Genomic DNA, 27,458 nt, shown 5'->3' on the forward strand with positions numbered 1-27,458 from the left:
GCCCTGTTAAGCAATACCGATACCACCTTGCCCGCTCGGTTGATCAAATCGAGATTGCTTTCCCCTATACAATATCTACCAATTTACATTTTTTCCCTTTTTACACGGGGGCTTCTAGGTTGCCTCCTCGGGTTTTGGCCTCTGGGCCAAAACCCTGCGGGGGCAATAATAATAATAATAATAATTATTATTATTATAATACACAGCCTATAGAGTGTTTCCAACGTCATCAAATTGTAAAATCAAAGCTGCGGGGTTTTCTGCTTTTTTTAATCCATACCAGGTAAAAAAATTACTTGGAAGTAATTTAGGCAATACCGATACCACCTTGCCCGCTCGGTTGATCAAATCGAGATTGCTTTCCCTATACAATATCTACCAATTTACATTTTTTCCTTTTTTACGCGGGGGCTTCTAGGTTGCCTACTCGGGTTTTGGCCCAGAGGCCAAAACCCTGCGGGGGCAATAATAATAATAATAATAATAATAATTATTATCATTATAATAATAATTCTAATTATAATAATTATAATAATACACAGCCTATAGAGTGTTTCCAACGTCATCAAATTGTAAAATCAAAGCTGCGGGGTTTTCTGGTTTTTTTAATCCATACCAGGTAAAAAAATAATTACTTGGGAAGTAAATCTTTAATTTGAGAATACAGCATTTCGAATTTTCGAATTTTTGCTTTGCGTGATACCAAGACAGTACTAAACTGAGATAAAACTCTCTGGTTCAAAAGACAGTTTCAACTTGTGATTTTTGGAAAATTATTAAGCATTAAAAGCTGTAGAAGACCTATTTATGCTCATTTAGTTCAGCTCACGAGCAAAAAGAGAGCATTAGAGTTAAAATGTATTTAGTGTATTTCCTGTCCTTGAAATAAACTGTGGTTTCTTCTTGGAAAAGGTGCTTCCCGTATGCTGCCATCAAGGATTCGCACATTTTACCATAGAGCAAAGGCCCATTCAAGTTTTGAAAGGGGGAAGGGGGTCAGGCAGTTACGACAAAAGAGATCTTACACCAGAAAAGGAGGAGGAAGAAAATTTTAATATAAACAAGTACGCGTGACACGTAAAAGAGAATACCAAAGGAAATTCATACACTACAGTGTAAGAAGACATTGCCTCAACAAACAAAAATTAAAAGGGCCATCCCTAAATTAAGCCAGGCCAATGCAGACAAGTACTTGCATGTCTTGTGAAAGAGCACCCTGGATTACAAACCTAGCTTATGAGCTATTTTGGACAAATTAAAGAAAAAGGCGAAGAAAAACTACCATAGTAAGAAAGAGTTCATTAAGCAGGACAAATAATTCACTGCGAACTGTCTCTTGCTGATTTCACTAACCACAAAATGTTTTGCCCAGAGCAATTGCACGATAAATGTAAATGTACTTACTTGAGTCTTCCTTTGGCAATGAGAGGATCTGCTCTGGTGACTGCTACAATACTGCCGACAGAGAAATCCTTCATATCCAGTTTCTGCAACCTGCGGTAACAGTCTTTTTGTTCCAAGTATGTCATGACATCTGTTTTAGCTTCTTCAGGAGAATGTGGAAAACCATTTGGCCAGCCTTTTTCTTTCCAGAGAAAACGGGGTTCTGGAGTAGTGCCTTCCAGTGCCACTTTAGCATTGGGTAGAGTCTTGTAGATTGATTTGACATCAAGTTCTGCTGTATTTGTCTGGTACCACTTGTCCACACTAACTTTTATCTGTGAGACAAAGAAATGTGATTTTCGAAGATTGCAGTTGAGAAAGCAATTTCAAAGAAGTCTGAAAAAAGGACTGTACACTTGAATAGAAGGCATGACAGTGCAATATCGTGCCACACATTGCTCTATCACTGAGCTATCAAGTGATCTAGGAGCTTTTCAACTACATGAGATTGCACAACTTTGTTATAATTATAGTAAATCACAGTGGATTGAATCCAGTGCCTAAATCACACACTTGTAAATGCAAAGCCTCCTTTATCATGTCTAAAGCTTTGTTACAAGAATGAGAGTCCCTACAGTACAGAAAACACCAGGACAAGTCCTCAACAGAACTAATAACGTTTGGTAACACTAGCAAAACCAAGGCAATTTTCACACAAAAGAGAGAGACATAAAGACATGCTCATCAAAATACACACGTATAGTGTTAGTATAAGCTCAAGCAAAATCACACTCCAATTGAAAGCATTAATATTTTGATCATTATTGTCTCTTGCTGGGAGATCAGACACTATTTTAATCTCATACTGTAGCTAACTGAGTCCAAATAAGCTGCTTACGCTAACATGTACATGACTGTATGTTTGCATACATTGTAAACAGTCAAAAAATCAATAAAGCTTTAAGGGATATCTAACTGGGTGTGGCATCACCTTTCTTGACCCAAAGGTACCAAGCACAAAGAATAGATACCGGTAAGCTGTTGATCTACAAATAAATATGTGTAGCCTGAGGTACCAAGATTTCATAAATTTCTAATGGTGGCGTTAAGTGGGGAGTTAAAAAAAAGAAGTCTTTGATTTGCACTACCCCTAAAGACTTTAATGTCATTGATGTCCAAACAAAACCGGTGATTACAGTTTATAAATTGCATGATGTTATAAAATGCCATAAAGGGCAGTGTTTAGACATACATGTAAGTTCTCTAATTTGAGACCATTACATTGTCTGTTTAACAGACTAAAGCAACCTCAAAATACCTTGCCACTTAGGAATGGTTTTAAGGTAATGTTCCTGTGCTACAGTAGAGCAAAGAAAAGGGAAAAAAATTGGTCCTGCACTTGTGATAATTAATGCCTGTATGAACCCCATTTTCACAGTGAAATCTTACGCTTGCACTTGTGCTTTGAATGAGTCACTAGTGAAGTCCCGGCTTATGGCATCAATCACTTGATTACGTCATTGGCTGTCGAAACAGAGGGTCTTTTGCTCCTGTGGTTGGCACATTTGAATAACAAAAGCAGTGTTTGTAAAAAGATATCTTCTCTACTGGGAACTGATTAATCAACTTGATATCTTACATTTCTTGAAACACATGTAATTATGTACTGTACCTTGTGTTTGTTATGCAACGTGGTAACATCAGTCCTTCTTTGCTGCAAATTTAGCACACTTTCTTGCGCAGTATTGTTTGACTCGTCTATGTGGTATCCCTTTTTCTCTACCCCATTTGAAAAAAACAATAAAAATTTTACCCTTTTTAATTTTAAGGCTAAGTTGTTGAATACCCCGCAACAATAGCTACTCTGCGTAGCTCTTACAAATGGCTACGCAGAAATGCTTTTGATATACATGTATCAATATTCACACATGGCTACTGTACAGTGTACATGTACGAGGCTTTATGGCTAAATTTGAATATTATGTTGTTTAGAAATCTCCCTTGAGACTTGTGAGACAAAAAAAAACAGAACTAAGCCGTGAAATTTGACCACAAAGTCTCGTAGGCATGCCTGAAAAGTGATCTAACGAACTCCATCTCGGCCTATTGCTCTCTTATCTACAGTTGTTAAGCCTAGGCACTGATTTCAAACTGGTTAGCTTTAAGTTATTGTAGTGCTTACCAACAGTTATTACGGCTTGAGTAACTTCTCTGAATTATGAATAAATTACAATGGAATAGCTGCACAGACGTGTAGCTGGTGCCGGTAAAATCCGTTTTCAGGTTGAATCCGTTTCAACCTACGTGTAGGTTAAATTGGTGATCCTCATTTTACCTACGTTGAATATGCACTCAGATGAATTGAGGAAACTTTTTTGGAGCCTAAATCACGCCTAGAGAAAAATTAGGATCAACTTAGGATTAGTTTTGGTTATTGTACATAGATATTAATTGACCAATCATAGAAAAGTAAAAATTGAAAAGAAATTTGTTGATTTGAGCATGTTCGTTGTTGTAGTGTAGGGGGGAAGACACAGTAATACAGATCCACGGGGTGAGAGTTCGAGTATTGATAAGTGCATAGTACAATTCTTTGTTCCCTTACTATGTTGCAATGTTGAGACTGAATAAGTGTAGAAATACAGAAACCGATATGATGATACCAAAGATTAAGAATGATGTGTTGAGTTGCGTAAGACAGAGCTTGAGGAGGGAAGGTATAAGTATCCTTTTTAGAGGGGGTTTAAGCCAGGTTGAGTGCATAATTCAACCCACAAGGTAAAATGCGGATCACGAATTTAACATATGTTAAAATGAATTCAACCTGAGAACGGATTTTACTTGCAATATAGCCACCTTCCAGAGAACTTGAGTGAATTATGAATAAATGAGACCTCGAGTAGCCGCATAGACGCGAGTTGCCGGCTGCACCGTGTAGCTAGAGATGCGGGGTACTCAGTCTATTGCTCCAATTTCAAATTTGATCATGAATGCTGATTACACTGAAGCTGGCTTTTAAGTGCTTGTTGATCTTCTCATTTAAATCAATATGAAATGGTAATAATTATATTCCAGTCACACGTGAATCTCAATAATTCTACTGCAGAATTTATTACTCAAGATAACTGTATTAAGATCAACTTAAACTTTCATTCCAAGAAGTCTTGCCCTTGGTTCCATATTGCAATTTTTTTAAAACAATTTACCTGAGATGGAATTCAGATTCTTAGGTTTCCTTTCCGGTTGTGGAATACTTTCCAAGCGTCTCTCGATATTTCGGAATACTTTCTCATCTATATATGGCGACAACAGTTTCAGCCGAGATCTCAATCGGGACGCCATGTTGTTCGACGCGGGCAACCGCTGATTTAGCGCTGATCCACCCACCTATCGAGGTCTTCAAGCGATAACTTGAAAAAAAAAAACAACAACAACACGTAAACAGAAAAAAAAACTATTGAGAGAATGGAAGTAAATATGTACGATATACCCAAAACAAACCTCTTTCAAGGCTTTTTGCACAGAGAAATGCTTCATAGATCTAAAACGTTGAGCCTTCAATTTGTCACAAGGACTTCTCGTGTAAGCATACATTACGTTTTCGAAAGGAATTGTGGGATAGCATTGATTTGCGCCATCTTGCTTTTTTCGGGTTGACAAACTTTGAAAGGTTATTACTTTAATTTGGAAGTCGTGGGAAATCTCTTGCGAGCATGCCTCGAATCATAATTAAAGGTGGTGTGTGGAGAAACACAGAGGTTTGTGATATTCTGTTTCTGTGGAAAGACATCTGTGCGTACGGTATACGCAGATATATATAACGTACATTGTAGTAATGAGTTTTAATTTCCGATTATACATCCACCTCTACATCTAAATTTGATTTACCGCTTGACAATGTCTTCAGATATCGAACCATCTTTTCGTTGCGTATAGGCCTTAAATTATTTTCAAAACTGTGTGTCCAAATCTATTCCATTTTCAAGCTTGCCTTTTTTCTCTCAAGGATGAAATCCTCAAGGCTGCTGTGATGAAATATGGGAAAAACCAATGGTCTAGAATCGCTTCTTTACTGCACCGCAAGTCAGCCAAACAATGTAAGGCGAGATGGTAAGTGATATCATAATCAAACAAGTTGAAGTAACACAGGGCAAGTGGACAGAACAAAGAATATGATACATTCGTTTACAGTATCATGTTTAGGAAGCCCTGATTGTAATTTGCCTTAATTTTCAGGTATGAATGGCTGGATCCCAGCATTAAAAAGGTAAGGCTATATTGTAAAAGAATAACAAACAAACAAACAAACAGTGACAGAATAACCTTTTTCATAAATTATTTTGCTCTTAGCTACCTTGCCTTTGAAAATCTAAGGAGTTAGAGTTCATCTTTTTTGTTGCAAGCCTTGCTTCTTTTGTTATTATAATAAATATTAATCAATGCAAAATGTAGTTGTTTGTTCAAGAAAAGCATGGTTTAGAAAGGAAAAAACGACTTGTTAGATGGTTTTGCAGTGGTGGATGACTGTGTTGAAAAGGTGATAGGTAAAGAACAAGAAAAAAGTGAAAGACAGGGATCTGCCATCCAACAGTGGAGTAGAGTATCGGACCAAGGCAAACAGGCGGTGATTTTTGCCAACAAACAGCTACTTTCGAGAGGAACATGTAAAAGTACATTGTACATGAAACTTGATTAAAAAAACAAGAGGCCCTATGCTTATAAAGCTCACCATTGAGAATAAATTACATGTATGTTTGTAACAGACTGAATGGAGTCGTGAAGAAGATGAAAAACTCCTTCATTTGGCAAAGCTAATGCCAACACAGTGGCGAACCATTGCACCTCTGATTGGTCGGACAGCAGCACAGTGCCTTGAAAGATATGAGTTTCTCCTGTAAGTCAGTCCTGCATGTAGCTCTGTACATTTCCTTTATCATTTTAATTTTTTTTATTTTAGATCCCCTTCCCTTCTGCTCTAAGAGGTTACAATAATCTTCCACGAATTACATGAATGAACACTGCAATGTTTTTGTTTGTAAATTTGACAATAGTAATAATAATTGATTGCAATCTCTTCTTTTGAGTCTTCCCGTACATGTATGTACTTGTACACACTGTACATGTAGTGTTTTTCATTCTCATTACATGTATTTGATTTTTAATGTGGAGCCCTGGAATAATCAAGAATTTGTGGCAACTCACCTTAACTCATGATCAATAATGAAAATTTAATGTTGACTGAAGAACATCAAATTTGAATTTAAAGCAGCAGTCCAATTTCTTTTGGTGGCATGGCCTTGCAGTAAGGCTATTATTTACCCTGTTATATTTTCACATCATCTCCTATTTTTTGGTAAGTATTTCAGTGACTCACTGGTTTAGTAAGTTTTTCGCTCCAGTAGTGGTCATTTTAGGGTTACCGTGGATACAGTGTACATTGTATCTTTTCCCAAGGGATCACCAACCTTTGAATCCAACCAGCCCTATTAGTCTTTCTACTGCATCATTCCTACATGTAATTTATTGTATTATTTTTGTGTTTGGTTTTCGTTTTCTTTTTCCAGAGATCAAGCACAAGCTAAAGAAGGAGAAAAGGATGAAGGAGATGACCCAAGGAAACTTCGGCCAGGAGAAATTGACCCAAATCCTGAGACAAAGCCAGCTAGGCCAGATCCCATTGATATGGATGAAGATGGTATGAAGAAGTGTGTACATTATACCACAATTTATGCCTTCCTTAATTGTTATTATTTTTGGGATTGTTTACTGTACCAACTGAGCTGGTGTGAGCTCTTGTTGTACATGTACAATGTAGGCATTTTTTTGTTGTCAACCTACTCCCATTCTTACTGTACATAGATGGAAAATTTACGTGTACAGTCATGTATGTTGATCTCAGAACTTCTCAGTCTTCTTGTGAAGGGTAATTTCAAAGAAAACCTGATGAAAGGAAAAAGAAAAGCAGAGCTAGAATATGAAAATACATTGTTCACAAATGATTTTTGATTTTTGATTTTTGATTTTTGGTTCTCAGAGCTGGAAATGTTGTCTGAGGCCAGAGCTCGCTTGGCAAATACTCAGGGAAAAAAGGCCAAGAGAAAGGCAAGAGAGAAGCAGCTGGAGGAAGCAAGGTGAGAGGCAGTCCAGTGTCTCTTTTTTAACATTTTTAAACTGTTTTATTGGAAGAATGGATGGCACCAGTACAGCACCTGTTTGCTATTGTCATCATTGTAATTGTTATGGAAGTGACCCCAGGATTGTGGCATTCATCTTCACAAAGGTACACAATGTACCTGTAATCGTGTTTTTAAATTAGTATGGGTAATCAAATTACTGTATCTGAAAGAGAAGATTGTCATCCACTGTCAGTCTGCAACGCCTCAATTTACCGATACAGAAACAATGCAGACCAGACCCTAACATGTACTAATGCGGACCTCAGCCTGGTTTGGGTATTGGTAAGGAAGTGATGTATGACCAGTTCATTTCCCTATGTGCTGGTTTACAAATTACAATGTCACTGTATGCATGCCCTACAGTCAGGCCTTCTGATATTACGCGATGGTGCGATTTCGCACAATCGACCTCAAATCGCATCCGATCGCACAATTCACGAAAAATCGCATAATTCACAAAAAGGACGCACAAAATTCATAAACTGAAACATAAATCAGGAGGTTTCTTAGAAATTGCTGCATAAATACGCCATTTTTAAGATGATTTATCTTGGAAAAAGGCTAAAAAACCTTTGTCACCTTCGATTTCGTAAACATTCGAAGTTCAAGGCTTTATTTTTCATATCGGGGACCTGGTACGAGTCTCCTTCTATTGGTGCAACACAAACACGCCCTTATATACACACCACTGAAATGACACACTTGCCTTCTCTTATAGAAGAGATTTATGAAAAATAAGTGAAGTTGTAAGTTTTTCGGCAAAATGTAGTTTCTTTCGTTGAAAACTGATAAAAACTTACTCATGGATAAGTTTGTTGTTAAAACGCTCGCTTTTTCTTCGACGAAGAAACATTCCGCCCAACCTGACAGCTCACGATCGAGCAAGAAAGTACCTCACAGGTACGCTCCACGTGGACGATGGACTGATGTTTTTCTCGTTGTGCAACATTAGGGCCTTTTATACGAGAGAAAATAAGCCGCGGCTTACTCTGGCCTCAGTGTACAAAATACGCAAAAGGAACTATTTATACGAATATATATTCCCAGGTCAATAGAAGCCGCGGTTTGAAAAAGACGTGAACGTAGATTTTGTACCATTTATACGGGGTGAACATTCAAGTCTTCTGTGAGCCGCGGCCAGAGAAAGCCGCGGCTTATTTTCTCTCATATAAATGGGGGTATGGCCCTATTGTGATTGACCATCTTCGGAAGTTCGGGGTTGACGAGCACCTTGATCATTCATTTGGCATGTTAGCTGTGTCCTTTCAACTTTTAACGTGGTGCACCGGTAGTGCAGAAGACCTCATTTTTTCTATTTATCCCAACTTATGTCGATCGAGATACATAATTACTGTTCCTTTGTGTTCAAAATGTCTTTTGGGCAGCAAAAAAGTGTTTTTCTTAACCTGAAACCTTATAAAACAAGCTCAAAATTGCTGAGAAAAAAATTGCATAATTTACATTATTTATCGCATAATTGGCCTTTCTAATCGCACAATCTGCCCTGAAAAAATCGCATAATTTGCATTTTTTAATCGCACCCTGTCAGAAGGCCTGTACAGTACACAAAGAACATTTAAGGTGGCTGGAACCAGTTTCACCACTTTTAGAGACCTTCTTATTAGATGGGTTATAACTACTATACTGTATCACGTAACAGCAATGTTATGGTACCATATGAAACACCAATTATTGCTTAACAAAATGCACTCACAATTTTGACGTAATAGGTTACCATGGCAACATGAAAGCTCTCCAAAAACACCCTATATTTCGTCTTTACTTGCTTATATCTTAATAATGAACTCGGTGACCCCATTTTTTATTGTAAAATAGTAATTAGCAATTTGAGATAGGACTATCTGCAAAGTTAAAAAAAATTCTTGGGAGCCAATTCAGAGCTACCTTAAATTTTCGAAAAATTAAGGTAGCTCTGAATTGGCTCCCAAGAATTTTTTTAAACTTTGCTGATAGTTCTATCTCAAGATGCTAATTACTATTCTACAATAAAAAATGGGGGTCACCGAGTTCATTATTAAGATATAAGAAAGTAAAAACGAAATATAGGGTGTTTTTGAAGAGCTTTCATGTTGCCATGGTAACCTATTACGTCAAAATAGTGAGCGCATTTTGTTAAGTAATAATTGGTGTTTGATATGGTACCATAACATTTCTTTTACGTGATACAGTTTTGTAGTGACAACCTTTCTAATTAAAAGGTCCTTAAAAGTAGTGAAACTGGTCCCAACCACCTTAATTATACAAAGGTGCTGAAAAAAGTCTAGTAAGAGTACATCTACACATACATGTAGTTCATTTGTTTCATGTAAGATGGTTTACTACAGTTTTCCGAAGAAAAAGATCAAGATTTTGAAATCTGTGAAATTACATGTACAATGTAAAGCAACATGATATCTCTTCTGAAGTGTTAGTTTCTGTAATTGACAGTTGAATTGATGTCAAATGTAATTTAACCTAAGAAAAGAGATGCTTCCGTGAAGCATACACTGGGTTGCCTGTGGTACGTGTTACAGAAAATCAGAAGGCACTGAATTGTGTAGTATTGAACTACAGCATTCCAGTCTCTGAAGAATAACAAATAAAAGAGAAGTGAGAAACATTGGCTTCTGGGCTGACATGTTGATAATTTTCAAGTTCCCTCACAACTTCTTTTCACCACAAGTTTAAGCGTGCCCTCTGAGCATCTGATAGCTTTGTAATACCAAAGTTCACTGAAGTTTAAGCCCTGTCCAGCGGGGTTAGTGTTTGGATGGGAGACCAAAACAATATACCGCTCATAAAACAGAAGCATCGGACCGAAAATACTATTAACGCTAACAAATGCGAACTCAGCAAGGTACATATTTTGTTAGCTTGCTTTATGCAAAACAAGAACATCCTTCTAAAAGCTTATTCTACGAATTTTCCATTTGGTTTCAGTGTTCTACATAACAGCACACTTGGTTAAATATTATTTTAGAATTACAGCTCACTTTGATTTCGGCTCGACGGCCGATAGAGTGTTGTCGAAGTCCATTACTCGTCGCTTTTGAGATTCCAGGTGTTGGTTTTTCACCGCCTGCCTAGTTTATCCAACTGACTTTCCATTATTGAGCTCCACAAGGGTATATTTTATTTAAGGATCCACTAAAACGCCATTTGCGTTACATGACTTTCGACGCCATTACAGGCTAAGTTAATGATTCTCCTGTGTTCACCAGAGAAATCTACGCATTTCCACTACCCTCTCGATCCTAAGAAAATACGTGCAGAAGGCTCTATGCACAAAGACACCACTTACCAGGGAGTGACAGGCAAGACTTTTACCGAAGAAAGAAAAAAAATAAAACAAATAAATCCCACCCACTGTCCGACTAGGATTGCCATACTGGCAACCCAGTAATAAATACAAATCAGGGGAAATGCCAAGTGATACATGTATGCAGTAAGGAGGAGCTTGGTCACTATATTTAGCATCTTCCCCTGATTTACAGTTATTTCTTGGGTAAAATTACATTCGACGTCAATTGCAGTGACTAACACTTCAGAAGAGACATCCTGTTGCTTCAATTTCACAGATTTCAAAATCTTGATCTTTTTCTTTGGAAAACTGCAGTAAGCCACCTTACATTTTGCACTGGAGGTCATCAGAGTTTTCCAGCTGAGTATTAAATTTTTCTCATTATTGTTGGCAAAAGCAAGGAAGTTACAATGTGAAGTGCAGGGATAGTGGAAACAACCAGTCAAAGCCATGTTCACAACCGGTCAATTTGCTTGGCCTTTAATCAACCCCGTAAAATAAAAGTGTTCATTAAGTTTGGTTTCATGATTGTTTCAGACGTCTTGCTGCTTTGCAGAAGAGGAGGGAATTGAGAGCTGCTGGTATAGAGTAAGTAATCATCTCCTTTGCTGTCATTCATAGCACAATCTGGAACAATGGTACGTACTTGTACAGTGTTTGTTATTTAGTAGCATGTGCATATAATTTGTGTACATGATTCATGCATATGAGTATTCAAGTTTGTGTCTGCTGGAGTGTAGTAATCTGTCTAATCCATGCCATTAATTTTGTTTTTCAGAATACGAAAACATCGTAAGAAAAGGAGAGGTGTTGATTACAATGCAGAAATCCCCTTTGAAAAGAAACCTGCTCAAGGTACATAATACATTGTATGCTTCAGGGGTGATGTAATGACAACCTTCATGAGTAATCTCTGCCTGTGTGGTTTAGTTCAAACGTACAGTACATGTCTTGACTGTAATACAGTAATTTCATTGTAAATGTTGTGGTTTCAAATTTTTCAATTTTTTTTATCAACTGTCTAAAAAAGGTATTCTCCTTTTTTGGGGTGTAGTTAAAAAACAGGGGCTTGGGTTTTTAGGGGTCTCAAAAAGAACGAAACAAAAGAAGGCATTTTCTGTCCATCTACTTCTACCCCTCCCCGATCTTCACCTGTGCCTCTTATTCTTCCCCACCCTTCCTTCAGACATCTGACATTACTCTTGTGCTACACGATTTGCATAGTACACGATAGGAATCGTGTTACAAAGGATGTGATTTGTGTAGAGCAGGAAACACAACACACAAGGTGGTACTGTAACTTACACTCATGTAATTTTGAGCAGTACAGTAACTGTACAATCATGTACATATATGTAGGTCTGTCCATCTTGGTTGTGAGAGATGTAAGCATTATACATTGTACTTGTGTGGTTCATCGTTTGTGTTTTCATTATTAATTTTTGTTCCTTGTAGGTTTCTATGACACTGGTGAGGAGGAATTGCCTGACTACCAACCGGATTTCAAAAAGCTACGGCAGGATCACCTGGAGGGCAAAATGAGGGATGATATTGAACAGGTGATACCTGCCAAATGGAAACTAAGTTTGTTATGAAATAGTTGATATGACTGTAATCTTACATGTATGTAAAAATGTTTGCATAAGTTTTTGTTGAGTCCACTTGCAATGTCTTCTTCATTTTCATAGAGCAGACTAATACTCTGGACATTCTAAGACGGGCATCTACTTTAAATGCAGTTAAATGCAATTTAAGGGAGTTAACAACTAGGAGCGCAAGTTTTACCTTCGCAGTCAGCGGTTTGTTAGATATGCACATGTGCCAGGATTCTTTGTGTTCTTGGTCCATAGGGTGTTGTAGCAGTTTTGTTGGTGTTATAGTCAGCGTTTTCTGAGCGTTAGCGTTTTCCTGAGCGTGGGGACTCCTTGGAGGCTGTCTCCCCTCCCCTGTCCCTCCCTTTCTTTCCACTGTTTTATCAGTGTGACGGGTGCCTGCTTTCTCCCTCCATGTGGGGGCTCATGGCTGGGTTGCCTGGATTTGCCAGCCATGGGAGCGGTCTCCATCTGGGAGCTGGCTGTCAATAGTGGAAGCTCCTGGATATCTCAGGCACCCAACCTCCACTTTGTGAGGCAGTTGTTAACTTAATATTTATCATGTTTATAGCAAGAGAGAAAGAAAGACAAGGAGAAAATGAAAAAGAGAAAGGAAAATGACTTGCCTGGAGCTGTCATGCAGATTAACAAGTTAGTGCTATAAATTAGAGTGATACGCCTTCGCCCATTTCCTTGTTTTTTTAGCAGTCTTGTGACAAATGAACTGTTATAGTGCAACACGCCTTACTGTGGCCACCCAACAAACTTTCACATTTGACAACTACATGTACGTGTAAATACGTCAACTCAACAACCTATGCAACGGTTTTCAACTTGCAACTGTGCAAACTTTGCGAGGAGGCGTGACTGTCAATCAAATTCACACATCCTGTTTGGCGGACAATTTGTAAAAAACTTTGTTAGGTGGCCACGGTAAGGTGCATCGCACTGTAAAGAGCTGATGTACAATAGTACATGTATAAATTTGACAGTGGTGTTTCTGGGATAAAATAATGCTGTAAAGATAAATTAACTGTTACAAAGAACTCGTGAAAAAATTGCTTTCGAAGTGTTAACTAATGCAGTGGTTTCAAATCAAATACAATAAAGTTGGTTTGAGTAGAGTAACCAAGTGTTGTCATTATCAAAAACCAATGAATTTTGAACTCAGGTTTTTATGCCGTGGAAGAATTGGTGCCTATTTGATGTAATTTTTTTTCCCTTTCAGGCTGAACAATCCTGACTCAGTAAAGAAACGAAGCAAGCTTGTTCTTCCCAATCCACAAATTTCTGACACAGAATTAGAAGAGGTAGTTTCACTTTGCATGTTAAATTTTGGCACTGTACTTGTTTAATAATAATGTTATGGGTTCCACGGTACAGAATTTGGTTTATGTGGTATCAGTATTAATCAATATTATTGTATGGGAAGCAATTCTCAACCTCAAAGGGGCACTCTGATTGGTTAGTTTTCTGTTGGGATTTTACGGTACGGACCATTACCATGGAAATGGTCCGTTTCCGTATTTTTACCTCTCCCCTGGGAAATTCAAGTTGAGTGAAACAAAAGGTTTTTGAAAAGCGGAATTTAATTGTTTCTCGTAACAACAGTACAGTTATAACAAGCGCAATTTAGTTTTACGTGTAAAAGATTACCATTCAAAGTTTGCTGATGGAAGACGACATTTATGAGCATTCACCAAGCAGAGAAGTGTCCGACCGCTCAAAGAAACGATACCATATAATAAGCAACTTGCTAACCTCACTTGCTGGGGACCGTACTGGGGAATACATGTATTAACCCTCGGTCATTTGCACAAGCTCGGGGCAATATTGCCTAGTACGGCCGGGGGGCGGTTACTCGTTCGGTTACTAAATAACTGCGCATTTTTGTTAGATTGTGAAAATGGGCCAGGCTAGTGAGACAGCTCGTTTATCAGTGGAAGACAATCACATGGCATCAAATGCTCTGTTGAGTGAGTATTCAGTGACTCCTGCTGCTGCACATGCGCTGAGGACACCTCGCACACCGGCAGAACAAGACACTGTATTGCAGGTACTTTTTTTCATTTTTTGATTTGTTTACACAAGCAACGCAGTTGACGAATGCTTGGAATTGGCCTATAAAAATGTGTCTGTGCCTTTCAAAGATTCGGTACAAAGCAAGGCTGCGTCAGAGAGGAAGCATATACATGTACTAGGGGCCTTTGGATTCTAGGACGAGGACGAGAACAAGAGGAGTTTTTACTTTAATTTTGCTAGCACCGTGGCAAAAATCATCGCATTCTTTACACGGCTGTGCAACCTCAAAATCCTGCTCGATTTTCAAGCTTCGCTCAGGTTTTTGCCATCGTCATATGATCTATCATTGGAATGTGAGTAACATCAAATTAACCAATTAAAGAGCTCAGATTGATAATTGTCTGTCTTGGAGGGAAATTTGAGTTTTTTGGATTTGAAGTTTTTATGGAACATTTCTTCGATCAGTTGAATCGGCCGTTACAACTGTCACAAAATAACGAGACGTCAAGCGCTCTCGCATCGTTAGGGGTGTCTGCCTGTGCTCTTTATTAGCAGTATACATGTAGGTTGCTCAGTTATTCTTATTGGTGGTAACAGAGCCTTTTTGCTGATCACAAAGTGCCAAAACTTCTAACGTGTTGGTGACTTGTTTTGACACGACGATATTTTCGGTAAACCTCATACGAAAATGACGACAGTAAGGCGTTTTTCCAGCCAAAATGACGCTGGTTTGCGTGCGCTCACTGTTGTTCTATGAGAAAATCTGCTACTCATAGTCGTTCTCGTCCTACAGCTGTAGAATCTAAAGCTCTCTACTACATGTATCAGAAAGCTAACACAGTAGGTGTATGCAGTTTGCCAACTGACTACAGTAGCTCAGTTGACGTTACCCTGGACTTGACAGGTTCGTCAGCCAAACAAATAACATAAACCAAGGAGAAAGCGCTACCTTAAAAATGACATCTGCAGATGGTGAGACTTATCTGAAGTTTGCTTGAAAATAATGATAACCTGTAGGCCCAGTCTTGTAAGTTACTTGTTTTTAGAGTAATTTTACAATCCACCTACATTTTGACCCTCTTGTACAGGTAAAAGAAACGTCTTTATTTTACGAGGGTAACACGTGAAAGTGTAATAGAGATACTGTTAAACTTGTGGCCCTCGGTGTGCACCTTGTACCCCCCCTTCCCCCATACTCCGTTGTACGGGTATTCAAAGATACAGCTACACGGATCTGAGGAAAGTCGAAACAGACGTCAGTCGAATGAGACGGAGATCGAACTGGCGACCTCCAGCTCAGAATGCTGCGCACGCACCTACTGAGCGATGCCGGTCTTTCTAAGGTCATTCCTGAATGTTGCACTACATTTTCTCACTGACTCACTCATTCGCTGACTGACTGACTGACTGACTTACTTACTCACTCACAAATGTAATAAGAGCTATGAGTTTTCCAATTTCTTGTATACAGATATGGTAAATGTTATTTTGTATTTTTATTAGTTAATGTTTAAACCTTTATTGTAACTAGACCAATACCTCCCTTTGGAGGGCAAGGCGCAATAGAAAATACTGTTGCTATTGCTATCACTCACTCACCCACTCACGGACTGACTGCCTTACTCACTTACTGTCTTACTGACTTACTGACTTACTCATTCACTCACTTATCCTCTGACAAAAGACCATATTTACCTTAGAAATTGAACCTGTTACGTACATGTAATTGGTGCCCATCTACTCCTACGTCTGAATGATTTTCTCTGATAAGTGGCCCATGCTTTAACCACCGTCATTCAAATCTCCCTGTAGTGGTTAATTTACAGCTCATTTGATGAAGCAAATTACTAGTTACACTTTACACTGTATTTGTCTGTTGTTTACGTAGTTGTCTATTCATCCAGTGCTAGTACGTCACCTTCCTGTCTCAGGACTTCGAATTTTACGCTTTTAGGAAGCTCAGAACATCTTGGCATTGTCCAATGTGGATACTCCTTTAAAAGGAGGCATGAATACACCTCTTAAGGAGAGCAACTTTGAAGGTGTAACCCCAAAGCATCAGGCCATTCAGACACCAAACATGATGCTTACAACCCCTCACCGCACACCACAAGGAGAAGGCGCAGGTGAGATAGGGACCTTTTCAAGAGTGAACACGGGCAGGGTGAAATTAGTTATCAACGGTTACTGGTAACCAGGAATTGAATGGTAAATTGCACCTAAACTCAAATATTTTTCCTTCCCAATATAAATATCTCCTCCCAGTGCAAACATGTCTTTCACCATTGTTACACATAAATGTTGCTTTTTCTCCCTTCCCCGAGATGATACAATCGGTACTCTGAAGAAGAAATGAAACGTCATCAGTCAGCTACCCCATTCCTTAGTGGTGCACCCCCTCTTAAGAAAAATCTTGAATCCGCCCCTGCCGTGGATTAGTGTAGTAGGCCCACAAGCGGACAACCCTAAGGATGCGAGAGCGCGTGACGTCACGTTATTTTGAGACAGTTGTAAGGGCTGATTCAACTGATCGAGGAAAATGTTCCATAAAAACTTCAAATCGAGATGTTTCTTTTCGAAAATTCATTTTATGGACAGCCAGATAAATAAAGTTCACTCACCTACTATTTTCTGCGTTGTCCTGAGTGATTTGATGGGTTTTTGGGACGCTTCGATTTCCTCTTCAGATCCCATGCGTCGCCACATACAATATAAATAGACAAGGCCTGCAACTTCCAAGACCGCTCAAGGTCGAGTGCCTCCAGAGTTTAGCCGAATTCCTCCCACTTGCAAAGGTCGCTCGCCTCCCAACCTTGGGAATGTATAAAGTCGATAATTTGCTAGCATCGTGCCAAAAGTCATCAAATTTACACGGCTCTACAACCTCAAAGTCCTGCTCGATTTTCAAGCTTCGATCTTCTGGCAATAACAAAAACCTGAGCTAAGCTTGAAAATCGAGCAGGATTTTGAGGTTGCAGAGCAATGTAAATTTGATGACTTTTGGGACGATGCTAGTAAAATTATCGACTTTCTACGTGCCCAAGGTTGGGAGGCGAGCGACCTTTGCAAGTGGGAGAAATTCGGCTAAATTCTGGAGGCACTCGGCCTTGAGCGGTCTTGGAAGTTGCAGGCCTTGTCTATTTATATTGTATGTGGCGACGCATGGGATCTGAAGAGGAAATCGAAGCGTCCCATCAAATCACTCAGGACAACGCAGAAAATAGTAGGTGAGTAAACGTTATTTATCTGGCTGTCCATAAAATGAATTTTCGAAAAGAAACATCGCGATTTGAAATTTTTATGGAATATTTTCCTCGATCAGTTGAATCGGCCGATACAACTGTCTCAAAATAATGTGATGTCACGCGCTCTCGCATCCTTAGGGTTGTCTGCCTGTGGTAGGCCTTTGAACAACAGGGCACTAGACATCTAATTGGTTAGACTCGTGTTAGGAGTCACCTTCAGAAAATGTTTTAAAATGTACTTATCTTTTATTTTCATCTCCATCATCATCTTCATCATCATCATTTTATTTCAATGTTCAATTCAACAAATTGAAGAAATACACTGCCCGCATATAGCAAAACTAATCGAGGCGGGCTGTGTAACTTACAATCACATTTAGCAAATTAGATTAATGGTAAGACAAGTAAAGAAATAAATACAATAAAAGTAAAATAAATAGGTATACACATACATTCACAGATAGCTAGCATTTATATAGAGCAAGAATCTATAAGAAGAATGAAACATAAAAAAGTAATAATAATAATAATAGCTAAGGTGTGATTAATGATAACCAGTTATTTTTAAAATTAACGTTGAGACCTCAACATAATCATCCTCATTACCAAGCACCGCAAGTAAAAATTGGTGAACTTTGTTTTAAAAGGTTTTTTCCTAAGTTTGCGCAAGTCAGGCTTCAGACAATTCCATAGCTTAGCTCCAAGCGAATTAAGTCGAATACTCAGTCTTCATTTATTAACATATAAGTTGCCAAAATCAGAAAATCTAGTATTATATGAATGAACGTCGGATGAACAGATAAAAAGATCACAGATATTCTGAGGTGTAGAATTGGTAGATATGTCTCACCACAATGGCAAGTTCTTGCATTTAACTGAGAAGCACCAAGAATTACTGTGATCTAAGTCATATTGATTCATGTACCTACCAATAAAAAACGCTGTTGTCGTTTTTTTTTTTTTTTTTTTACGGAAGGAACCACCCCACGTATGACGGGAACACCTCAGAGGAGTGGGGGTGGGGTCACGCCCGGCCGGGCATCAGTAAGAGACAAGCTGAATATCAATCCAGAAGAAGCTTTGATGGAAGAATATGAAAATGGCTATGGAGTTAAGCAACAGCAGGTAATGTTAAAGGAAACCGTCGGTTTCGCAAGGAATTAGACGTCAAATTGTCAAGAAGTTCCATGTTTTGTGCCATAGCTTTTCTTCATGCAATAATCACCAGTTTCAGGCTAAGCTTAGATTATACTTGCATAGAGAACGTGTTCCATTTGGTAATCCTTTAAGATATATCTTGAAATCCAGGTTTTCGGATTTCTATAATTGAACACTAAATCAATTCACCGGATTTTTTTGCCAATTTGTTTTTCTCTGAAATTCCCCACTGGCATGGACTCCAGCAAGTGAAAGAAATCCGCCTTCTTTTGTGTTCGATTGGAAATTCGTGACGTCTATATCCGGATTCCTCATTCAAACGCGACTCAGGATTTCTTTTCATTTAGGTTTTGTCATTTGAAAAATCGCTTCAAGCACAACCTCCCTCTGATTTAATTGGAACGTTTCGTCCCATTCCGTAGTTATATTGGTACGCATATATGATAAACAAACTTTATCAGGGAAGTTCGTTTTGCCATATTGTTCACTAATCTATTTTCCTTCTCGTTCGTATCGCTGTGTGTATGTAAATACAAAAATTCAGCACATTTCATTAAGAATCAGTTTTGAAGATACCCAAAACGTCTGCACCGGTTGCGCGACGTTATCGTGGGGGGGAGGGGGGGGAGGGGGGGGGGGAGGTTATTACTACTGACCTTGCAGTCTAACTTTTGATGCCTTCATTAATTAAACAGGAAGAGACGAAGGCTCAGTTGAAAGCAGGATTAGCATCCCTTCCAGCACCTTCTAATGACTTTGAAATTGTCCTACCCGAGGTAAGATGATCACAAGTGTAAGAAATAAACCGCTCAAGTACAACTACCAGTGGCAGGTTTTTCCCAATCAAAACATTTCAGAAACTCGGTGGGTTAAAGGGCATGGATTCCCCATACATGGACATCTTCCAAAGATAGTTTTTTTGAAAATCTAATTTTAGCTGCGCAGCTATTTTTAGAGAGGCACCTGATTGGCCAGTTGTAATGACGTAATGGAGGTAAGAGAACGGATCCCCCATGCAAGGGCCTCTTCCAATAATAGGTTTTTAAAATCTAATTTTAGCTATATGCTGCTATTTTTGGAGAGGCACCTGATTTTCCAGGTGTATTGACGTAATAAAAATTTAGATGTGCGCGGCATTGGGAACGAGAATTTAATTAAAAGTAGCTTTACGAAACTAAAAATAGAATTGAAAAAACTATGATGGGGTATGGGGATCCGTTCTCTTACCTCATCCTCCGTTGTGAATAACTAAAAACCGGACGAATAAAACTGAGTTGAAAAGTTTTTCGTAAAGAAAGAGTGTTTATTTGGAAAAAAAATAATTGTAGACCCACATGTGTGCAAGTTGGTTTTTTTCCCGGGCCATCATGATTCATGAACAATCTGCCACATTGCTATTTTACAAAAGCTCTTTGTATCGGGACAACGAAGCAACCGAAAAATGGCGGCTTCGAGGAAATTTGAAAGTGAAAATAGTCGATTGTTAAATTAGTTTGCTGGTATTCTGATAAAGGTCTTTTTTTGAAAGAACTTGACGAAAAACGTTATTTCCCGCACTAAGTTACTTTTTGGCAAGATTGGAGGTTCCCTTCACATGTAAATCCGCTAAACAATTGTCGATTGTCATGGTACATCATGAAAAGTGCACTCTGGACCTTTTGGCTGTGTACTCCAAGAAAGTACAATGTACGTATGCACTGTAGTCGTCGTTAAGAACGGCAGGAGGCTTGCGAGCTCGTCACAAATGCTTTTGTCTGATAGGTTAAACGATGGTGCCATTCAGCGAATATGGTGTTGCAACCTGGTTTAATTACTATCAACTTTTGTCCAAAAACTCCTTGAGGTGTTTGTGTTCCTTGCTTTTCCTAGAAAAAGGTGAAATTCTTTTTTCACTTTTGGGTTATTTTTTGCAGACTGATGACGGAGAAGCCGAAGAAGTCACGGATCAGAGTTTTGTTGAAGATGCAGCGGATATTGATGCGAGGAGGATGGCCATGAAAGAAGCAGAAGGTTTGAATCTTTTTTTTTCGGTTATGAAGAACCTGCTTAAGGATTAAAAACCAAAAGATTGGTTTGAAATTGATCACCACGAGGCCAATAGACTATCTAATTTTTACTTCATTGTGAACGTTGTTTTTCAGCTTTAAGAGAGTTGAAACGTCAATCTCAATCGGTCCAGAGAAACATGCCTCGACCCTCGGATGTCAACGCTTCTGTTCTGCGGCCCGCTAACATCGATCCGCCTCTGACAGGATTGCAAAAGGTAGTGTATGCAAAGCCATAACTTCGTTATGTAATCTTTATTCGTTTGCTCTTGAAATTTTGACGTGATGTTTTGGAGTTTTGTCATAGTGTACTGTGACAACATGATGTGGCGTGGTTTTGTCATTATGTGGTGAGGTTTTGTCATTGTGTGACGAGGTTTGATTGTTACGTGTTGTGTTTCCATCATGATGTGTTGAGGTCTTCTTTGACGTGCTGTGTTTATGATCACATAAAGGGAGAAAGTCGATTCGTCGTAAAAGAACCTCACCACATAAAATGTAAACACAGCACATCATGATGGAAACATAACACGTAACCATCAAACCTCGTCACATAAGGACAAAACCACACCACAAGACAAGATTTCAAGACCAAATGAATAAAGATTACATAAGAAAGTTATGGCTTTCCATTGTAGTGAGTGATCTTAGAGATGTAGCATGACATTGGCTGAGTGTCATTTCACAATACAAAAGTAAAACCTGAGCTTTTTCCATTGCTTTTTAGGCTGAAGAACTCATCAAACGCGAGATGGTCACGATGATTCGAAATGATGTAGTCAACCACCCCTCTGCTCTTCAGATTGAAAACTTAACGCACAAGAAAACGAAAAACGCGGCTCATGCCATCCTGGCTGCAAACCGCACCGCGCTCGAAAGCGAGCCGCTGGAAACTTTTACAGAAAAAGAGATAGCGAATGCGCGACAGTTGCTGGCGAATGAAATGGAGTTTGTCAAATCCAAAATGGCGCATGGAGATCTCCCGATAGAAAGTTACACCAAAGTGTGGGAAGAATGTTACGCTCAGGTAGGTAAAGGACCAGTAGACATGTAAATGGTGCCATTGCTATTTAAAGCTAAAAAAGCAATAGCAACAACGATCTTTATTTTCACATCATACTTGATAAGAAAAGAAAGTGTTACATATAGGATGATCATGATAAAACGAACAGTAGATGATAAGAGGACATCGTGAAAGATGTCGTGGAACTTAATGCAAGAACGTTTTCATGTTTTCTCCTAGCCTTGAAATGATATTTTTAATGTGGTTAAATGCAATTTAACCTAGTTAACAACAAAGAGATGCTGGTTTTCCGCGCGTTTAGGTCCTCAATGGAGCGGTTTGGTTAGAGGTCAGCAGTTCATTCGTACGTGCACAGGCTCACGTAGGTCACACGGTCTTAGTGTAGCGGCCATTTGAAGCTACGTGGGAAGAGTGTTGTGCGGCCTCGTTTTTTAGCGGTTTTTCTGCCTCCCTCTTCCCCCCCCCCCCCCCCTTTTTTCCCACTGTTATCACAGTGTGACTTGTGCCCGGATGTCCCTGTGTGTGGGGGCTCATGGTTGGGTTGCAGGGATTGCTAGCCATGGGAGCGTTTTACTGTCTAAGGGCTGGCTGATCACAGTGGAGGGCCCCTGGACATCCCGGCCACCCACCTTCCACTCAGCTCGATGAAGTTGTTAAACATTCTTAAGTTCTTATTAATTCTTAGGTTATTAAGTGATAGTCTTAATATTTTAATTTTTAAATGATAGTTTTTCAAGCTTGAGGTACCGTAAGTAGAAAATGACCATATTATTTTAGGGAGCCTTCCTTCCTTCCTTCAAAAGAATAACGTTAAACCGGGGCAAAAGATGCTTGCAATCAAGTTTGTTTGAGTTTTTTTTTTTTTTCAAAACAAGTATTTGTATTGTAAATTTTACAATCGATAATTATGACTTTAAAATTTCCCGGTACGTCGTCGCCATCTTGAATAATTGTGATGTATGCGGTTCCTCCATTGTTCTGCACTACCCATAGGAAATCCGAGTATCTCGAGATGCGCAGAACGTATGCGCAATAATAATAGTAGGCACCGTCCTTAACACGTTAAGGCCCGGGCAAACGGTCCTCAACATTTGCTTCAACACACGTTCGACGACGCCTGCGAAATTTAAAAACAAGAATAAACTGATTATGTCAAAGTGAAACTCTATTTCTGCTGGTCGCGTCGTTTTTGCGGAATTAACCCTTTCGTTAGGCGCTCGAATCCCGCCATTACTCACTCAGTCTTTCGAAGTATCAGTTGTCTTGATTTCAGGAGGTATTTCCTCTTAGTTCTGTTTTCACGCATTCTGCGATTAGTTGAATTTTTTGTTGTTGCCCGTTGATTTTAGTGATAGTGCATGGAGGTTGACTGTGTACAAGTAAACTTTTACCTTGAATTTGAGGATAACATTTTGAAACCATTGCATCCCTATTAGAGGTGAATTTGTAGAAAGAACGTCGTGAGTACGAAATGGTCATACCAAATCAAATAACGGAATAGATGTTTCGACTCATTAGAGAAAAGGAAAATCTGTAGTAACTCTGTGTGTTATGTCTTTTAGGTCTTGTTTCTACCAACACAGCAGCGGTACACCAGGGCGGCATTAGCCAGCAAAAAAGACAGACTTGAATCTTTGGAGAAACGTCTTGAGGTATGTTTTCCTTAGCGCTGACCTATAAGTGGTGCTTCTTTTCTGTCTCTCAATGGATGGGCTTGCTCTATATGTTAAAACCTATGAAGGCAATGCCAGTCCTTTCAGTCGACCTACGTCCGGGTTATGATTTCCGATGGTTTGGATTGACGAAAGGGATTTTTACAGTGACTGCAAAATTCTCGCGCGCTCATTGGCTCATTTATTGTCAATAAGCGGACGCGATATTGCTCGCGTCAGATTGAAGTTTCTCGCATTTGTCCCGCGTTCTTCTCGTGTTTCGACTTAATTTTGATCCCTCTGTCTTTTTGTTATTATAAAAACAAATTGATGTCAGTTTTTCATGCGTCTGCCCTCTTATTGACAATGAATTGTCAAAGTAGTCTGCGGATCCACTCGGCTATCGCCTCGTGGATACACAGCTACATTGACAATGTTATGACGAAATTCATGATTAATAACAGGACAGACGCATCAAAAAGTGACATCAATTTGTTAATTTGAATCCGATGGACAAAAGGGTTACAGTTGAAGCTGAGTTGCCTGGCCTTGGCATGGAAGCTAGGCGGCCGAAGACCTTAGTTTGATACAAACAGCTCTGTCTTTCTTATGTATGTATATACAGACCTGTTAGCATTACAACAATCTGATTCACATGATCAAAGCACTGAAGTTTGCATTCGATTGAAAGGGTCACCGGTAGCCTCGATGCCATTGAGAGGCCTGATGACTGAGCAAGCTACCGTCAAATAGCCTATTCGGCAAAATTCCATTGTTTCCACTCCTCTTTAAGTATATTCTTTGTTTAAATTCACTCTTTATTTCGTGATTCCAGCTAAATCGGACCCACATGACAGAGGACGCGAAGAGAGCGGCGAAAATTGAAAAGAAACTTAAAGTTCTTCTTGGTGGTTATCAGGTAAGGATTGCGTTCATCAGTTTAGCGCTGAAATGCGAAAAAAATATTTTTTGAGTGTAGCTGTCTTGAAACGCATCGACTGATTTTCCTCTTTCGAAATTACAGGAAAAGACCTCAAATCCTTGCTAGTGTTATAACAGAGATATCTAGCTTCACATTATTTTGTGGTCAACTGCGAACGAAAGTTTGCTGCTTGTCATATCACTATCAAGGTCCTCTTGTTGAAGCTTACTTCTTAATGTTCTCGATAACTGTGCCTAATAATAATAATAATAATTGGCAGTGCTAATCCCCCTATACTTGCAGTATTGAGGACTGAATTGAGAAGGGCGCAGCTCATGAGATTGGGCTGAAAGCATACAAAGGCGCTTCTGACTGCCGCTATACAGTGCATGTTTGATGTCGGAGCACAGCACCACAGCTAGATGTTGATCAGCTGTGAGTCGATTTTAATCAGAGAGGAAACCCGGAGTACCCGGAGAAAAACCTCGAGTCAGGTTGAGACCGACTGAAACTCAGCCCACATGCAGGCCGGGGTCAGAGTTGAAGCCCGGCTCGCAGTGGTGGGGGGCTTGATAGATAACCACTAACCCACCCTGACTCCCACAACTGCAACCAATATAAAAAACAAACTTAAGCCGTACTTTTGCTGTTTCTAAGCTTATCCTTTCTACATGTAGCTCTCTCTGAGTTCTTGGACAGATACTAGTCTCTTACTTGCGAACTAAAACTATTCTTTCCTTCCAGAGTCGTTCCGTTGGATTGACGAAACAGATCAATGATCTTTACGAGCAGGTAGAACAATCTCACACAGAGAGAGAAACGTTCAGATCACTGAGAGAGCATGAGCTTAGGGCTATTCCAAAGCGACTTGAGGTACAGTACCAAAAATAAACTTAAAAATAAAAATCTAATAGGCTTTGCACAAAACGTGGAACGTGCTCTTTGAGTAAAAAAAAGGGAGAGCGCGGTCAATATCCAGCCACCGTGATCGGACTAACTTGGTAAATAACCCATGAACTTAAAAGATAAGCGAGGTTTATTCTTACTAAGTATATACAACACAAGTGAATCGTACTGCTTTACGGCTCGTTAAATATCCAATACTTTTACCGACACTGACGTGAATAATTGTTTATTATTTTGGTCTCTTTTCCCTACAGGCACTGAGAGAAGATGTTAATCGGCAAACTGATCGCGAGCATCAACTACAAAGTCGTTATTCGAATCTGTTGTACGAGAGAGATGCACTCTACAGCCATCTTCCTCAACAATGAAAAAAAAGACTTAAGCCGATCGTCTGCATCCAAAGTGTTTGTAAAAGGAAACAAAAGAACATGCCATCGCCGACACAAAATTTGTGTTGTTTTATCGTACACACTTTTGGGACATTTAATGAAGTTGTATTCTTTCTTCCCTTGCCACCCTTCACAATTAGCGACCTTTAGGTGAAGGCACATGTACGACTACAATTGCAACTCTGATCACGCGAGTTGGATTTGAAGGTTGAGTTTGTGACAAGTTCGCATGTTCGAAACGAAAAATTTGTATAATGCTCGCTAGTCTACGATCTGCCATGCTCGACGACATCAAGAAGAGGGTTTTAAAAGATTGAAGTCTAAGGTTTTGAAAATTTTAACGATTATTCCACTTCATCCAATTTCTACAAACTTGTGGATCATTCATTCTAGAAAAGAGAACTGTGCTGGAGCTAAGAGAGAAAGTTTATTTGGCCGCTGTGTCATCATTTTTTCCTTAAAACCTACTTGGAGTTTGCAGGTGACCAGGAGCGTACGATTTCGATCTATCTTGTCCATCGGAGTTTGCACAGACCAGTTTTTAGTTGAGAATGGTCGTTCGTGACATAGATAGACTTCATGTCGCATGGAAGTTGCAGAGAATGGGACAAAATGTACCAAACTACAAGATGAACTGGTAAAGCTGATTGAATGAGTTTAGGTGCGCGTGCGCGCTAGGCTTCTTTTTTCTTACCTTCAAACAGGCCCCAGTTGTGAGGCCCTCCCAGGTGTTTTGGGGAACAAGAGAACATAGCTAATTTGAACTGGGAAACGGGGGAACAATGTCAAAATATTTTAGGAAAGAAGGGAACAAAAACAAGTTAAAACAATTTTAGGGATCAAAAAGCGGGCAACAAGGGAACACAAGCAAATATTTCAAGGGAACAAGAGCTCTTCCCCCCCCCCCCCCTCCCCCTGGGAGGTCTCCAGTTGTTGAAAGGCCGGATAACTTTATTCAGTCTACAAGTCAGTATTCAGAGTAGAGTACAAAATATACTTCACGTTTAATGTGGGCCAAGATTTTTTTACACACCTCTGAACTAGATGTGCTTTGAGTGTGCATATTCACAGTTACGAGGGCAAATACTAAAATCTTGGCGGAGATTGAAACTGACGGATAGTGACTTAACTACCGGATAAAGTTATCCGCCCCTTTGAACAACTGGGGCCAGGCAAGGAAAGAACTGCAAACTAGTAAGTTTTCTTCGATTTTAACTTAACGAAAATTTCATCCTGATGTTTGCCGTTTACCTTAACTCCACTAAAACAAGAAGAACTTTTTTCATTGAAAGAGTTTGTGTCCGAAACAAATGAATTTCAAAAACGCTTGTTTTGGGTTTCAAATTTCCCGGGCGCCGCCATCATGAATAGGGAAGTTTTTGAGACGCGGACGGCAACCGGAAGAGAAACTTTTGCATGCCAGGACAGTGGTATCTCCCAGATTTTTATGCTAATCATCGCTAATGGAGAAAAGATACTTAGCAATGTAAATGTGGTTGTGTGAAAACCGGTTAAAAGGGAAAACAGCTCACTTTCGGTTGCCGTCCGCCTCTCAAAAACGCGCGTGCTTAATAATTGTGACGTATCGTGGTTGCCCTATTGGTTGCGGTCGCATTAGGGAGTTACCACTAGTGTTAAATCAA

General features: G+C 39.4%; 2 protein-coding genes across 3 annotated transcripts in view; one reads left to right on the plus strand and one right to left on the minus strand.

The window, feature by feature from the left end:
• The window catches only part of LOC137994608 (large ribosomal subunit protein bL19m-like), a 6,395-nt gene extending 1,452 nt beyond the window's left edge, over window positions 1-4,943 (minus strand). The window contains exons 1-4 of one of the 2 annotated variants that reach the window (XM_068840218.1): window positions 4,885-4,943; window positions 4,590-4,793; window positions 3,056-3,162; window positions 1,405-1,718 (exon numbers count right to left, since the gene is read on the minus strand). In XM_068840218.1, coding sequence (XP_068696319.1) covers window positions 1,405-1,718; window positions 3,056-3,162; window positions 4,590-4,725 — 557 coding nt within the window. In that variant the 5' untranslated portion in view covers window positions 4,726-4,793; window positions 4,885-4,943. The remainder of the gene's footprint in view (window positions 1-1,404; window positions 1,719-3,055; window positions 3,163-4,589; window positions 4,794-4,884) is intronic. The other variant, XM_068840219.1, reaches the window with a different exon arrangement.
• A 57-nt stretch (window positions 4,944-5,000) lies between these two features.
• On the plus strand, window positions 5,001-26,244 carry LOC137997062 (cell division cycle 5-related protein-like). Its single transcript, XM_068842796.1, has 22 exons — window positions 5,001-5,141; window positions 5,390-5,493; window positions 5,620-5,650; window positions 6,147-6,277; window positions 6,948-7,078; window positions 7,418-7,514; window positions 11,398-11,448; window positions 11,639-11,715; window positions 12,316-12,419; window positions 13,024-13,103; window positions 13,681-13,762; window positions 14,350-14,508; window positions 16,429-16,600; window positions 18,696-18,844; window positions 19,573-19,653; window positions 20,791-20,887; window positions 21,019-21,140; window positions 21,650-21,949; window positions 23,509-23,598; window positions 24,434-24,517; window positions 25,265-25,393; window positions 25,681-26,244. Exons 1-22 carry the CDS (start codon window positions 5,097-5,099, stop codon window positions 25,792-25,794), a joined length of 2,430 nt encoding a protein of 809 aa, XP_068698897.1. The 5' UTR covers window positions 5,001-5,096; the 3' UTR covers window positions 25,795-26,244.
• Window positions 26,245-27,458: the final 1,214 nt, after the last annotated feature.

The sequence above is a fragment of the Montipora foliosa genome, chromosome 3, assembly GCF_036669935.1.
Source record: "Montipora foliosa isolate CH-2021 chromosome 3, ASM3666993v2, whole genome shotgun sequence".
Lineage (NCBI taxonomy): Eukaryota > Metazoa > Cnidaria > Anthozoa > Scleractinia > Acroporidae > Montipora > Montipora foliosa.

Excerpts from the sequence above, each read along its gene's own strand:
- LOC137997062 (XM_068842796.1), top strand. The coding sequence starts at position 5,097 with ATGCCTCGAATCATAATTAAAGGTGGTGTGTGGAGAAACACAGAG. Across the intron at positions 7,079-7,417 it reads CATTGATATGGATGAAGATG|AGCTGGAAATGTTGTCTGAG; the intron begins GTATGAAGAAGT and ends TTTGGTTCTCAG. Across the intron at positions 7,515-11,397 it reads AAGCAGCTGGAGGAAGCAAG|ACGTCTTGCTGCTTTGCAGA; the intron begins GTGAGAGGCAGT and ends TGATTGTTTCAG.